At 43.5% G+C, this 16919-nt stretch overlaps 1 protein-coding gene across 2 annotated transcripts in view; it reads right to left on the bottom strand.

Annotated features, from left to right (window-relative positions):
- zcchc14 (zinc finger, CCHC domain containing 14) overlaps positions 1 to 16919 on the bottom strand; it is a 66729-nt gene that overhangs the window by 25873 nt on the left and 23937 nt on the right. Inside the window, exons 1-2 of one of the 2 annotated variants that reach the window (XM_063000305.1) lie at positions 8961 to 9775; positions 4978 to 5104 (exon numbers count right to left, since the gene is read on the bottom strand). In XM_063000305.1, the coding sequence (XP_062856375.1) occupies positions 4978 to 5104; positions 8961 to 9563 (730 nt within the window). In that variant the 5' untranslated portion in view covers positions 9564 to 9775. Of the gene's footprint in view, positions 1 to 4977; positions 5105 to 8960; positions 9776 to 16919 lie in introns of those variants that run through there. The other variant, XM_063000306.1, reaches the window with a different exon arrangement.

Here is a 16919-nt window from a genome sequence, read left to right as displayed (position 1 = left end):
CCTTTATTAATACTGACAGGTATAGAGGACACGCCTCCTTTATTAATACTGACAGGTATAGAGGACACGCCTCCTTTATTAATACTGACAGGTACAGAGGACACGCCTCCTTTATTAATACTGACAGGTACAGAGGACACGCCTCCTTTATTAATACTGACAGGTATAGAGGACACGCCTCCTTTATTAATACTGACAGGTATAGAGGACACGCCTCCTTTATTAATACTGACAGGTATAGAGGACACGCCTCCTTTATTAATACTGACAGGTACAGAGGACACGCCTCCTTTATTAATACTGACAGGTATAGAGGACACGCCTCCTTTATTAATACTGACAGGTACAGAGGACACGCCTTCTTTATTAATACTGACAGGTATAGAGGCCACGCCTCCTTTATTAATACTGACAGGTACAGAGGACACGCCTCCTTTATTAATACTGACAAGTACAGAGGACACGCCTCCTTTATTAATACTGACAAGTACAGAGGACACGCCTCCTTTATTAATACTGACAGGTACAGAGGCCACACCTCCTTTATTATTACTGACAGGTACAGAGGACACGCCTCCTTTATTAATACTGACAGGTATAGAGGACACGCCTCCTTTATTAATACTGACAGGTACAGAGGACACGCCTCCTTTATTAATACTGACAGGTATAGAGGACACGCCTCCTTTATTAATACTGACAGGTACAGAGGACACGCCTTCTTTATTAATACTGACAGGTATAGAGGCCACGCCTCCTTTATTAATACTGACAGGTACAGAGGACACGCCTCCTTTATTAATACTGACAAGTACAGAGGACACGCCTCCTTTATTAATACTGACAAGTACAGAGGACACGCCTCCTTTATTAATACTGACAGGTATAGAGGACACGCCTCCTTTATTAATACTGACAGGTACAGAGGACACGCCTCCTTTATTAATACTGACAAGTACAGAGGACACGCCTCCTTTATTAATACTGACAGGTATAGAGGACACGCCTCCTTTATTAATACTGACAGGTATAGAGGACACGCCTCCTTTATTAATACTGACAGGTACAGAGGACACGCCTCCTTTATTAATACTGACAAGTACAGAGGACACGCCTCCTTTATTAATACTGACAGGTATAGAGGACACGCCTCCTTTATTAATACTGACAGGTATAGAGGACACGCCTCCTTTATTAATACTGACAGGTACAGAGGACACGCCTCCTTTATTAATACTGACAAGTACAGAGGACACGCCTCCTTTATTAATACTGACAAGTACAGAGGACACGCCTCCTTTATTAATACTGACAGGTACAGAGGACACGCCTCCTTTATTAATACTGACAAGTACAGAGGACACGCCTCCTTTATTAATACTGACAGGTATAGAGGACACGCCTCCTTTATTAATACTGACAGGTACAGAGGACACGCCTCCTTTATTAATACTGACAAGTACAGAGGACACGCCTCCTTTATTAATACTGACAGGTATAGAGGACACGCCTCCTTTATTAATACTGACAGGTATAAAGGACACGCCTCCTTTATTAACACCTTCATTATTGTGGCTAAAACACATGAAATCGATCATTTAGAAGGGGCGTCCCGATACTTTTGTCCGGCGTGCTAAGAATACCACGGTAAAATACCGGCGGTGTGGTTGAATAACAGGAAGTGGAAAAAAAAACCTCAGAAAAGATGAAATAATGTGTTTTGGTGCTGTTATGCCGGCTCAGCTCATGACATCATGCGTCCGTGTATAGCGCTGGCCTGTGGTTACAGCCGAAATTCACATTAACCTGAAGCTTAACTTAGTGCTCACACACACACACACACACACTCACACACACACACACACACACACACTACTTTGTTAGCCGGCTTTCACCCTGTTCTTTAATGGTCAGGACCCCCACAGGACCCCCACAGAGCAGGTATTATTTAGGTGGTGGATGATTCTCAGCACTGCAGTGACACTGACATGGTGCTGGTGTGTTAGTGTGTGTTGTGCTGGTATGAGTGGATCAGACACAGCAGCGCTACTGGAGTTTTAAAACACCTCACTGTCACTGCTGGACTGAGAATCGTCCACCAACCAAAAATATCCAGCCAACAGCGCCCCGTGGGCAACGTCCTGTGACCACTGATGAAGGTCTAGAAGATGAGCGACTCAAACAGCAGCAATAGATGAGCGATCGTCTCTGACTTTACATCTACAAGGTGGACCGACTAGGTAGGAGTGTCTAACAGAGTGGACAGGGTGTTTAAAAACTCCAGCAGCGCTGCTGTGTCTGATCCACTCATACCAGCACAACACACACTAACACACCACCACCATGTCAGTGTCACTGCAGTGCTGAGAATCATCCACCACCTAAATAATACCTGCTCTGTGGTGGTCCTGTGGGGGTCCTGACCATTGAAGAACAGGGTGAAAGGGGGAAACAAAGCATGCAGAGAAACAGATGTACTACAGTCAGTAATTGTAGAACTACAAAGTGCTTCTATATGGTAAGTGGAGCTGATAAAATGGACAGGGAGGTGGTTTTAATGTTATGGCGTATAATGAGGTGCCCACATGACATCATTGTAGGCGGCGTTACAGGAATCAGAAGACGTATCACCCATAGTCGGATCACGTATGTAGAGCCACGACAAGTGGACTCCCTGCCAGGTCGGTGGCTCTGCTGAGATTCGAACCCCCAGTACTTTCATGTTGGAACATTTCTTTTATTTAAGCAACACAGACTCATGATGTCCTGATCCATTTTCCACCAGAATCCCTTGATTTATTATAAACAAGCCACTAGTCCCCTTCTTAAAAAAAGAGATTAAATCTTCCCCCGGGACACATTTGGGCGCTGAGCTTGACTTTACACGTCCCTGATATACACCTACGTTTAACAGGCAAACAACGCTAATAAATCTACCGCAGCGGTCCGGAGTGATCCCGACTCTGTTCCTCATCTAACAGTCAGAACTCATTTCGCTGGAGCCGATGGAGTAACGGCGCGGCCGTACAGAAAAGCACCAGGGGTTAAAGCGGGAGGAAACGACCTGCGTGTTAAAAACATTAGAAGAAAAAGATTCCACATAAAATAGAGCTCCTGCTATAAATAAAACCATTACAACGATATTTTGCCGATAATAAAAAGTGCAGGCGGTTCGTAAGCTCAAACCGGGCTCCGCTTCAGACGCGGCCTCGTGCCGACGTCCCGCTACGTGTAATTACACCGTTACACACCACAAAACCTTTCCAAAAATATCACACACAAATAACACACATCGGTCCGAACGAACGGAGTGGACAGAGCGGCTTCAGGCTCCTTAAAGTGGACGACAAGCACCAACACCAGGCCTGGGGTTCTTTGCCTCCTCCGGACTGCTCCTGTATTCAGGGGTCACCCCTTTTAATAATAGTGTCCGGACCTCACAGCCCGTCATGTCTGTGTAGACGCTTGTCCTGCTGAGACATCTCCGCGTTTTAACTCCCCCTTTCCTGCGTCCACAGAATTGGTTGTTAGTTTTCCAAACTTAGTTACCCGAGTCGTGGTTTTAGTTGCTTTACACTAGGGCTGGGCGGTATATCGTGAAATTCGATATATTCGATATTACTTTTAACACGATGTTAAAAAATGGCCATATTTGATATATCGAGTATGTCTAGGACAAAAGCGCTGTTCAGCACACTGCATGAGCGGGTGGGTGAGTGCACGCACACACACGCAAACCGCATCACTGTCCGAAACGACTCTTTTCAAACGAATGATTCATTGGAATCGAATCAGGGAGCTGTGCTCTTATCTATGGTAAAGATTCATTCTTTTTGCTCACACAAATGAATCAGTCAATTTGTGATAGAGATTCATTCGTGGTTCAAGCCTTAAAAACAGCTGTATAAACCAATCAGAGCTTCGGAATTCAGATTTCAGGCGGAATTTCAATCTCTCTCTTGATTGGTTGTAAAGGCATAAGTGAGAGCTTAGTGAACGAATGATCTAAGACGGTTTTTATTAGTTTGGTGGACAAACACAGTTGGAAATGGATTTATATATTCTGGAAACATATTATACCTGGTTCACGCTACACGATTTTTGCCCTGATTTTCGGTGACTGGTCGGCGCTAGATTTGCTGGCTCGGGAACTCAGCCTTCGCTCGGCGATCAAAACCCGGCTCCCAATCGCTATGTGTGAACTACTCAACAACTCCATCCGAGCGGCTCGGCAACTGAATCGAGATTTCTAGCATGTCAGATATCTGATCTGAGTTGCCCGACTGGCAATGAGTGCGGTGTCGAACAGCCAATGAGAACGCAAGATACGGTGTGAAGGGAAACGCAGGGGAGGAGTGTAAAAAGGTGGGATAGGGGCGTAATATACTGTAGATTATATCAGAATACATCAGCACACACACGAGTTTTACAGTATTTCTGACCTGATCGTTCTCTACAAAACACCCACGCTGCATTGCAAAACATATTTATTAACCTCCAACTCACTATAGAACAATCCATGCTGTTCACGTTGCCAAATCCACCCAGATTCATTTATTTATCCTCTTTGATTTTACGCTGCACATCAGCACACAAACTTTGATCGCTCGCTACTTGTTGACGTGCATTTTAGGACGCGGTATCATTAAACCCCTCGTCACTTCTCGCGTTTGTTATCGTGACTAAACGTAGTTTGGGAGACAAGAGAAGCTCGCCTGAGATTCCAGTCGGTGATAGATGGTGTAGTGTGTGACCCCCTATCACCGATCAGTCCTGTAGTGTGAAATACACACCGACCTGAAAGACTCCCGATTACAAGAGATCCAAGATACAAGAATTTCCCGTGACTGGGAATTCTGGAGCTATTCGGGAGACTGGACGGGGGAGACATTCCTTCAGCTCCTCACATGTACCTTCATGTTCCAGAATCTGGCTCGGCTGCTCGCCGTCTCGTCCCGTGAAGATCGAGACACTCACCTTTTCCAGACTTCCCAGAATGCACTTTCGCCGGCAGCTCCTGAGGAGAGGGCAGCGGGGTCGGAGACGTGACCTCAGAGCCCAAATCGTCGTCGGCCGGGCCGGTCGTCGCCTCTCTCTGTACCGTCTGAGGAAGGAAACAAGTGAGTGAGAAAAAGTCATTGCCCCCGGTGACACTGAGTAAATATGTTATTAAATTACTGCACGTCAAGCGCCCCCCCCCCCCCCCCCCCCATGATCAGTGCTCGCACCACGTTTAGAAGGACTGTCTGAAACTGAACACGTCCCAGAATTCGATGTTGACCTTTCACATCGCCGTGGAGGAATTTCAGCTCCCTGCTTCACAAAAGCACCTCAGATCCGACACGCTGCTCATCTCAGGTCTGATCACAACATCCCTACTGGAATCCAGTCAGGACTTTACTAGGACGTCGCTAGGAAACTTTCACGTACTTAATTTTTAGTGGGTAGCTCTGTGACCTCACAGCAAGATGGGCGTGGATTTGAATATAGTGGTGGCATGATCACTTTATTTGCTTATTTTATGGGATAACACATTCGAAGAGACACTTTATATAAATTTGCCATTTTATTACTCCAAATTCCTACAGTAAATCTGTCTTATAATTGCAATCTGTGTACAAGATTATGTGTACTTCATGATCATATTGGTGGCATTTGATAACAATTCGAATGACTTTTTTTTATTGGATGGGTGTGGGTTCGACTCCTGCTGTTCTCCGTGTGTCTGTCTGGGTTTCCTCCGGGTGCTCCGGTTTCCTCCCGCAGGTCCGATGACATGCAGTCAGGCCATAGTGGAGCTACTAGAAATTGCCCTGTGTGCCCTGGACTACTGTGTTTTGGCTTACTGACCCAACTACACTTCAGCTTCAACACATGGACGGCTGGTCTTACATTCTCCTCTTTAAGTCTCTGATAGAAAGCGGATCTAAATGTTTCCTAGATAACAACAACAAAAAGTCCGCCGATATGGATCGGCACCCCCGTTCAAGGTGTTTCACGGTGGAACTGGAACCGCGGCGACCCTGACCAGGATCAGAATGCTGAAAATGAAACAAACAGTAATGTTGTTTATAAGAAAAGCACATTAAGCTAAAGTTGCTTTTAATAAAACGGGCGGCACGGCGGCTTGGTGGGTCGCCTCACAGCAAGAAGGTCCGGGTCCTTTCTGTGTGGAGTTTGCATGTTCTCCCCGTGTCTGCGTGGGTTTCCACCAGGAGGTCGCAAGTGAGGTGAACTGGAAATACAAAATTGTCCACGACTGTGTTCGACATTAAACTTTATATGTTTGTATGTTTTTGTAACGCCATGTTTTCACATGTGTGATATTTATGGAACAAACCGGTAGTTTGAGCTTGTTTTATTGGTCTCGTACACCTGTTAGCAACGGGGTGTCCGCATACTTTTGACCCCATGGTGTGTCCCGTCATATCCTGCCCGGGAGGGTTAAACTGGAGGCGAGGGAAGTGAAGTGGAGTGACCGGGGCTGTAAACGATTCGGATCGTTCTCCGTCGTCGGAGGGAGTCGAAGTAAACCGGACGAAGCCGTTTTCACACGGCCGACTCGGTTCGGGTCGCCGCGTCTTAGCGTCGGTGTTTAGCTGAGCGCCAGCGCCGGCGTCTGACTCGGCCGGTGAATCAGAGCGGAGCGTCGCTCAGAGGTCTGACTTCAGCCCGACGGAATGTGCTGAGTTCAACTCCACGCCAGCCAAAACCAACAAAACACTAAATACAGACGATTTCTTTTTTTTCTCTCTCCTGCTGCACCCGGTACTTTCCCTTCCACACACACACACACACACACACACACACACACACACACACACACACACACTTGTATGCAGCTCCTTACTACTTACTATCTTGAGTTTTAGGTTACCGCCATGCCACCGTCCTGATCGGCATGACCAGGCTTTCCGTCGCTACGCTTTACGAATCGAGTCGGATTAGGAATTCCGATCACACGCTGTAACGGGAACGACATCAACCCACAAGTGCCCACGGAAAACTGAACCTCAGAATAAAAACAAATGCTAAAGCGCTGGTGCTGCTGAAATCTGCATCATGGGCGCCATCGATGCCAGTCATTAGTTAGATTAAGGGTTAAGCCCACACACCCCAAAACCGTTCTAGATTTTCCACCAAAGGTATTTGGACACCCCTCAGGACTTAATTTTTTTCCACCCACTTTCACCCAAACCAGTCGTGGCCAATTGAAGCATCGCTGCGTCTTGATCAGGAGGGCCGAGGCTGCCCCCTTCACCGCTTCTTTTCACCGGTCAGGGGCGCGTGGAGAGCCACCCCCTGTGTAGACACCTTGAGTGGTCAGCAGAACCCTGTTCAGCCATCGTCCCTTAGCACAAATATGCTTAGATTTAGTTCGCAGAGTCGATTGCTCAGTCTATGCCAGGATTTTACATTAACCGATCAGCCATAACATTAAAACCACCTCCTTGTTTCTACACTCACTGTCCATTTTATCAGCTCCACTTACCATATAGAAACACTTTGTAGTTCTACAATTACTGACTGTAGTCCGTCTGTTTCTCTACATGCTTTGTTACCCCCTTTCACCCTGTTCTTCAATGGTCAGGACCCCCACAGGACCACCACAGAGCAGGTATTATTTAGGTGGTGGATGATTCTCAGCACTGCAGTGACACTGACATGGTGGTGGTGTGTTAGTGTGTGTTGTGCTGGTATGAGTGGATCAGACACAGCAGCGCTGCTGGACTTTTTAAACACCTCACTGTCACTGCTGGACTGAGAATAGTCCACCAACCAAAAACATCCAGCCGACAGCGCCCCGTGGGCAGCGTCCTGTGACCACTGATGAAGGTCTAGAAGATGAGCGACTCAAACAGCAGCAATAGATGAGCGATCGTCTCTGACTTTACATCTACAAGGTGGACCGACTAGGTAGGAGTGTCTAATAGAGTGGACAGTGAGTGGACACGGTGTTTAAAAACTCCAGCAGCGCTGCTGTGTCTGATCCACTCATACCAGCACAACACACACTAACACACCACCACCATGTCAGTGTCACTGCAGTGCTGAGAATCATCCACCACCTAAATAATACCTGCTCTGTGGGGGTCCTGACCATTGAAGAACAGCATGAAAGGGGGAAACAAAGCATGTAGAGAAACAGATGGACTACAGTCAGTACTTGTAGAACTACAAAGTGCAAGTTAAATAAATAAACTTAGGCAACAACAAGGTGTGAACAGCATCACAAAGCATCACTGCAACTAGGTAGAGATCCTACTGGCGACTGGAACAGCGTTCCTTGTCCAAAATCTAGGATTTCTGAGCTCCTCTGACAGTGACGAGCACAGGATATGACTAACAGCAAACTACACAAAGCCCGTGTAACATGCGGAGGGCACTGACATCCTAATAGAGACCACTCCTGTGGAAAAAATGCTTCCTCGTTGGTTTGCAGTGACCCGCTTTATTGAAGGAGACACGAGGACGTAAACCGTGGCAGCAGAACAAGTGTGAGCGATTCGGACCGGGTCCTGCAGCTGGGTCGCATTAAGTGATTCCCAGACCGCGCGGTTATACCGGGACGCCACCGGGGTCGGACGAGGACGACGGGGCTGCGTCATTTTTCTTTGTTCTTGGGAGCAGGGTTCAATAACATGTGGCTTTAAATGTAAGTTCAGGTTCTGTGTGTTTCAGGGCTGTGTGTGATTCTCAGACTGTAGCAGAATTATTACTGGAGGGACTTGAAGCTCCATAGATGGTTCTCTAGATGTCCATGATTTATACCGCGACCCAGACAACACAAACGATGCACCAAAACAATTAATGGAAATGGTGGCAATCTGGTCCCACTGTGGTTCCCAAGATGTAACGTAAAGCCTCCACAAGGGGGCGCTCGTGTACAAGTTGAACAAACTCATGCATTAGGTAACTCTGGATCGAAGACGCTCTGCACACTTCTGGAGTAACTTTACCTTAGTGCAGCAGGTGAGGTGTGCGGGCGGGCTGGCGTAGGTAGACGACGAAGTCGGCGCAGTGGGTAAACCCGCACTGCCTCCGTGCGGCGTCTCGGCCCCGCTGCTCTGCAGGATCTCCTGGATCTGCACCAGCTGCTGACGTAGCACCTGCTTCTGGTGGAAGCTGAAGGCAGGATGATTGGCTGCCATGGTGAAGAGCAGCAGGAACTGCTCGCCCGTACGCCCGTCGCTCGGCCGCAGCCCGTAGTCGTGAACGACCGTATCGATGTGCGTGAGGGTCCGGTAAAGGACGCCGGCGGCCAGGCGGTTGTCCGATCCGAGCAGGGCCAGCGAGACCAGGAGCTTGCTCCGCACCACCTCGTCCGTCACGTTGGCCAGAAGCGCCAGGTCGGCCGGGTTGTTGGCCTTGATCTCGGCGTCCCTCAGCGAGTGGTAGTCCTTACGGGCGAGGTCCTCTAGGCAGGATCCAAGGAAGCGCAGCTCCACTGGGACGCAAAGGTCCAACAGTCCACACAGGAACTCGGCCCTCCGAGCCGAACTTAATCCCGAGAACCAGCGATAAACCCCTTCTCTCTTGAGGCAACACCTATTCTCCACCATTTTGAACTTTTAGGGGAAAGATTCTCCGGTTTGTCGCTGTACTAAATCCGTACCTTAAAAACGTTCCAAGTCGGGCTCTAGAAAGGCATTTTAAGGTGCAGAGGAGAATTTGGTGCAGCACCGTTCTGACTTTGGTATCTGGATGATAATGGACTAAAACACTGGATTAGATTTGATAGCGTTTCCAGTCCAATCTAATGCAATGTTACCTGAGATCAATGTAAACAAAGGCCACAAAGTGTCTTAAATCCAGCTGCCATCAAAACAAAACCTATTAAAAAAAGGGAAACGGGATCTGTGCATCGTTAGCAAGAATCTGTATGTTTTAAGAACCCTGAATGTATACAGGCAGTGAAGGGGAATACTGAAAAACAAAAACGATACCAAACTAAAGACAGATTTATCGATAAATCATCGATAATAGTGGAAATTAATCGTATTTCATAAAATCCTTGCATTTAGTTGCAAATTGTCCTTCCAAACGACACAAAGCAGAGCAGAAAGGAGTTTGTGTGGCGGCTCTGCCAAAATCCTGATCAACTGTAGAACAGGAAACCAATAAATATCTCATAAGGTCTCATCATGATGCCGGATAACAAAGCTTCGTCCTCGTTTTAGACTTTATTTCATGGTTGGATCTCCAAGAAAGCTCCAGGTATGTCCAAACTAACATAAATTAAATTGTAAACACTACTTTTTAAATCATGAATTACAAGAAGACTTCAATCTGCAACCTTTCAAAGGTTTTCCTAAACAAATAATAATTCATGTCAGACTTCGAGAGGCTCAACAGTGCAAAAACGGTGGAGAATGATGGAACAGTTTGTTTACTACGATCTTCACAAAGAGAAAAATGTGCAGAAGCTGCAAATTAGTTGAGCGTGATTGCTTGGTGTCTGGCTCCGTAGGCTGTAAACATCACCGGAATCCATTGATTAATGGTTATCCTGAGAAATTGATAAAAATGGCTCTTATTTCCTCCAGATTTATCTACCCAGCCTATACAAAACGCTCAAGTACAGGCTCAGGCTCGAAGACAAAACACCAATTTACCAAATTATCCTCAATTATGATTGATGAACAGTTTGTGAAGTGAAGCAGTATATGAAGTACGTCCGAATCTACCCACAGTCCATCTACAGACCTCCTGCTCTGCTTTAAATCAGGAATCAATTCTTAAAATGTAATAAAACACCCTGAGAAGATTAAAATCCATGCAATTCCCATCGGTGTGTGTTTACTTTAGACTTCTGCTTCCACAACATGAGAGTTTTCCTTGGCCCAAAAGAGTCTTTAATCCCGAACTCCAGAATCATCAAACATCCTGAGGGACTCGGGTTCAAGTTCAAGGACTGGACACCAGTAATGGTGGAGAATAAAAGCCCAGTTTTCTTCTTGCTTTATGCATTGTTGAGCAGATTGATCTAAACAAAAACAGATTGAAGGAACTTCAGGGGAAGTTACAGAGAAGAAAGAAAGGAAGGAGAGAAATGAGACTGGAGTTGCTCCAAGTATCTCCAGACTCTCTGTAAACCATCTATCTTCAGCTTCAGGACAGAAAACACTGCTTAGCATTGTTTAGAAATCCTGGGAGGATTGAAATGCATTTTATTTCCATATAAAGATCCTCCAGAAACGCTCCACAAAACCGTTATAAACAATCCAACCATCCAAACAATCCCATCCACCTCTCCTCTCTCAAGAGTTCCACCGCCGACTCAAAACAGGCCACATTTCACCCCGTAATCCGTCATTTAGCTTTTAATTTAACACCTTAAACTCATCCTGGTTCTTCTACATTATAATATAATCCATAAACAGCTAAATTAAATCAGATTTCTGGGTTCTTTTTGTGTTTAAGTCCAGTCGAGAAGTCGAGTGAAAGGCAACAGCGTTCCTCTGTCCAGCCCCGAATACAGCACATTAGGCCCGCCCACTAGTCAATCCGATTGGATGCGCTGGCTGTCAGTAGCGCTTCTACGCGCTCTGATTGGTTGAGCCCTCCCCTCAGGCAGCACTCAGATCTGTATTGGTTCTGTAGATGTAAACGATTGTAAATTCATTCCTCACTCATGAAATCAGAGCCAGAACGCTTATAAAACTCGATATAAATACATTAAATCCTCAAATACTTTACTAAATAAATGCAAACTTAAAAAAATAAAGTTACACCGTCTGTAATGTGGATTATTGTACATACAGACCTGGACACATTTGTTGGTAAAAGAAGAACCCACAGTTTCCTCAGAAATCAGTTGACTATTCCATATTGAATAAAATATATTATACATATTTGACTCAAAATAATATTTTATAATATATAATAAAACAAATGGGAATTGCATGGACAAATATGAAAAGTTTATTCTAATAGTTTGTTGCACAACATCTACATTTACATTGTCAGAAGCAGAAGCAGAAGCTTCTTTCCAAAGTGACTTACAGTACTGTGCAGTATACACTACAGTCTAAGCAATTGTGGGTTAAGGGCCTTGCTCAAAGGCAGTGGTGGGACATGAACCAGCAACCTTAGGGGCCCATGACTGGTGCAATTACGACCTCTGCTGGCTGATTGGTGGTGCCTGTACAGAGATGAGAAAAGAGTGCTCTCAGGGTGTGTCTCTCCATACACAACGCTGAGCTGCACTGCACTGCACTCATCAAAGTGTAGGTGATAAGATGCATACGGCTGCTGCCCACGTGTTGGAGGGGGTGTGGGTTAGATTCGTTCTCCTCAATCAGAGCGGGGATCGGCATTGGTGGAGAGGAAGCATGAAGCAATTGGACACGCTAAAAAAATATATATATAAATAAATCAGCGACCTTTTGATTTCTAGTCCAGTACCTTAACCACTAGGCTACAGCTGCCCTTCAGAAGCAATAAGTGGGAATAATCGATTCCTATAATAAGAATAATAAGACACAACTGTCTTCTCAAGACTGCATGTTTGAGCTCTTTCCATAGATGTGAGGGGGCATAAAAAAATAGAAAATTGCCCCCCCCCTAAACACACATTCTTGAGTCTATAACAGCCTCTACTCTTATGACCAGATTTTCCACAAAATTGTATCTGTAGGAAATGGTGCCCATTCTGTCAAAAAAAACGTTTGATAGGTCGGACAGTGATGTGTAAACAGTTTTTTATTCTGTTCTGTGCTCAGTGTAGGAAAATGTGTCGAACTATTGATTGTAATAACCTATCCAGCGCTGTAGGTGTGGTTTATAGAGGACTGGTTGAGAAATGCTGGAGAGTGAGAGAGAGATTTCAGAATAGTCCAGTGTTTTTGTTTTTAGCCCTTGTTGAGTGCTTTTAGCTGTGGGTCATTATCCAGTTGAAAAACCCTTGACTTGCAACTGAGACAGATTTCATTGTGCCTTCGGTGACTTGCTTACAGCCCCAACCTACTGAACACCCTTGGAAGGAATCATAACATCTAATGCAGGCCAAACCTTTACGTCCAGCATGCTTTTACATTATGGGCATAAATTCCTACAGACACACTTCTCAGAACAGACTAGGCTGCAACATCTGTGACACTGTGTTTATGTCCACGGTTTTGAAATGGGATATCCAACAAGCTGATGGTTATGTGTCCACATACTTATGTGTGTGTGTGTGTGTGTGTGTGTGTGTGTGTGTGTGTGGAAGGTAGTAAATTGCTGAAAGGTTTGACCTTTTTCATATTTTTCAAATTACGAAACTGCACTGTTCAAATTCAACCACTAGAGGGAGAAATCAGCTTTCAGTTATTACGAGTTAATAGAACAGAACAGATTCTTTATATAATAATAATAATAACAATAATAATAATAATAATAATAATAATATTAATAATAATAATTAAAATGATAATAGTACGTATAATACTACTACTACTAATAATAGTAAATATAATAATTATAGTGATAATAATGATAATAATAATGACAACAACAAAAAAAGCAACAAAACAATAATAATAGTAATAATAATAATAATAATAAAATAAAAAATAAAAAATAATACAAATAATATTAATAATAATAATAAAAATTACAATAATAGTACGTATAATACTAATATTAATAATAATATTAAATATAATAATTATAGTGATAATGATAATAATAATAATGACAACAACAAAAAAAGCAACAAAACAACAACAACAATAATAATAATAATAATAATAATACTTGGGCGGTCGGGTGGCAGAGCAGTAAATTACGCTAACCCACTACCACTGCTAACCATGGTTTGAATCCCCAGCAGTGCTATCAGCCGGTCAGGCATCTACATAGAGACATGATTGGCTGTGTCTGTATGAGAGTATGGCCAAGGCCCCACGATGGATTGACGTCCTGTTAAGAGTATTACTACCTCTACTACTACTACTAATAATAATAATAACAACAACAACAGTAATAATGAGATAATAATAATAAAAAAATAAATAAAATAATAATAATAACAGTGGCATCTTGGCTTGTTTAGATAGACTGAAGCATGCTATGCCTTCATGCAGGCTAGGAATCTCTTTTCACTTGCATTTATTGCATCTTTTCTGCTCCATATAGAAGCACGTTGTTGTTCTACAGTTACTGACTGTAGTCCATCTGTTTCTCTGCATACTTTGTTACCCCCTTTCATGCTGTTCTTCAATGGTCAGGACCCCCACAGGACCACCACAGAGCAGGTATACTCTGAGAATGATCCACCACCTAAGTAATACCTGCTCTGTGGTGGTCCTGTGGGGGGTTAAAAAGGTATGTAGAGAAACAGATGGACTACAGTCAGTAATTGTAGAAGTACAAAGTGCTTCTATATGGTAAGTGGAGCTGATAAAATGGACAGTGAGTGTAGAAACGAGGAGGTGGTTTTAATGTTATGGCTGATCAGTGTATATATATATATATATAAATGAATGATTTATTTAGAATCGATGCTGTTTTTATTATGGACTTAAGTGCACAAATACAGAATAAGCAGGTGGACGAGCCTCACCATCAGCTCATTTCTGGGATGATTGTGTAAAGCAGCATTTGTATTTTGATATCTGAATGTTCTTAAGGAGACACCTGTGGTGCTTCACATCCTCCTCTGCATTTTCTCTCTCTGTGTTTCTGTGTGTGTGTGGTTTTTTTTCCACTCCTACGCTCTGCATGCCTCACTGTGCTCATAAACCGACCGACCGACCGACCACACCACCACCCCCACCTCGTCCTGCACTAATGCTAATCAACTCAACAGCACACGCTCCAGCTGAAGTGACAAGATCAGCTAAACCGGCTCCCTCAACCCAGGCCTGATTGTACGGACGCGCTCGGCCGTTTGTGTCCTGCGTGTGCAGCCGGGCGGAGTAGAACGAGACTAGCACATGCACATATGCATGTCCAGGGGTACCATCATCACCCCCATACCAAAATCTGTACTCCAGAACCTTCTATGTACAATGTACAAGACCACAGTCATCAAGCCACTCTTGAATGACTTTAGCAGTAAAAATATTGCCTGCACCATAGGGTGCGCCTGCTTCTGTAAACCTTCCTTATATTTGTTCTATCACTTTACCATACAGCTCTCGTGAGAGTCCACTGCTGGCTGGAGTAAAGAAGCAGCCGGCTGATTGCACATAAGTCAAAAACGATGGGTGCTAGTCAGCTCCTTAGTTAAAGGGGTCCTCAACTTCTTTTTGAATTGAGACCCAATTTTAAGAGCTTACAGTGTTTGCAACCCCTTAACAGCGCCACCACAATGCCAAAGCTGGTGAGTGCAGTGTAAACAGAAAGATAGTGTCTGTGTGTGTGTGTGTGAGAGAGAGAGAGAGAGAGAGAGAGAGAGAGAGAGAGAGAGAGAGAGAGACAGAGAGAGCATAAAACAGGCAATTATCTAAATCAATATGAGACTTGAGCTCCCCGAGGAGAAAGAAAGTGAGAATTGTACGTGTTGGCATCAAATTTCTCTCTTCAAAAAAAATACTCCAGCGTTTCTCAACCAGTTGTCTATAAACCACCCGACAGCACTGGGTAGATTATTACCATCAACAGTTCTACACATATTCCTACACTGAGCACAGAACAGAGTAAAAACCTCTTCACACATCACTGTCCGACCTAACAAACGCCTTTCTGACTGAAAGAGCACCAATTCAAAAGCTTTGGTATAAGAGTGGAGCCTGTTAAAGACTCAAGGGTGTGTTAATATTAATGCCCATAGTTTTACAATGGGAAGTCCAGCAAGCTTGTATACAGGTGTCCATATACTTTTGGCCACATGAAAAAATAATGATTCCACACAATTTCCTCAAGTCATTTCTACAGAATTTAATTCATTGCTGTCAAATTTGACTCAACAGTTTAGGGAAGACCGTGTGCACAAACCAAGGTCCATAAAGACACGATTTCTGGTTTTTGGTCTGACAGGTTTGATGTGGAAAACCTTAATTCCATTAAAACACTTTGGGATGAATTGGAATGCTGTCGAATATTAGTGATTTTTACTGGTAACAGATTTAACTGTGTCACACTTTGTTTGGCATGTTCTTATAATAATAATAAAAAAAATAATAATAATAATATTAATGATCAAAATAATAATACATGAATTCATTTATTAATTCATTGTCTGTTTTATCACAGAAAGGTAGGAAACACCCTGGACAGGTTACCAGTCCATCACAGGGTAATAATAATAATAATAATAATAATAACTGTAGAAATAATAATAATAATAAAATAATAACTAATAATAATAATAACTGTAGAAATAATAATAATAATAATAAAATAAGAGTAATAATAATAATAAAATAATAACAATAATAATAATAAAATAATAATAATAGTAAAAAAAAAATAATAATAATAATAACAATAATAATAATAATAATAACAGTAAAATAATAAAATAATAATAACAGTAGTAATAATAATAATAACAGTAGTAATAATAATAATAATAATAATAATAATAATAATAATAATAATAATAATAATAATAATATGGGGAAGGTAGAAAGTCTTTATTTCTCTTATATACCTTTATTTGTGTACAGTACAATATTTTTTACACATCCCAGGTTGTTTGGTAGCTGGGGTCAGAGCGCAGGGACAGCCATCGAACGGTGCCCTAGGAGAGGGTTAAGGGCCTTGCTCAGGGGCCCAACATGTTGCTTCATGGCAGAACCCTGATTAGAACCCACAACATCCGATAGCTTAAAGCTCTACACACTGGGCTGGAACTGTCCCTATAATGAAATCATGACAGTGATTTATTTAAATGAGCCTTCGTTCAGTGAGACGCTCCTGATGGGGTGGCAACAGTTTTAAACCCTTAAAATGGGGTCACTCGGCAAAAAAGACTGCGAGTCCCTGCG

Source organism: Trichomycterus rosablanca, chromosome 8, assembly GCF_030014385.1.
Source record: "Trichomycterus rosablanca isolate fTriRos1 chromosome 8, fTriRos1.hap1, whole genome shotgun sequence".
Lineage (NCBI taxonomy): Eukaryota > Metazoa > Chordata > Actinopteri > Siluriformes > Trichomycteridae > Trichomycterus > Trichomycterus rosablanca.
This window is presented reverse-complemented; position numbering and strand designations above follow the sequence as displayed.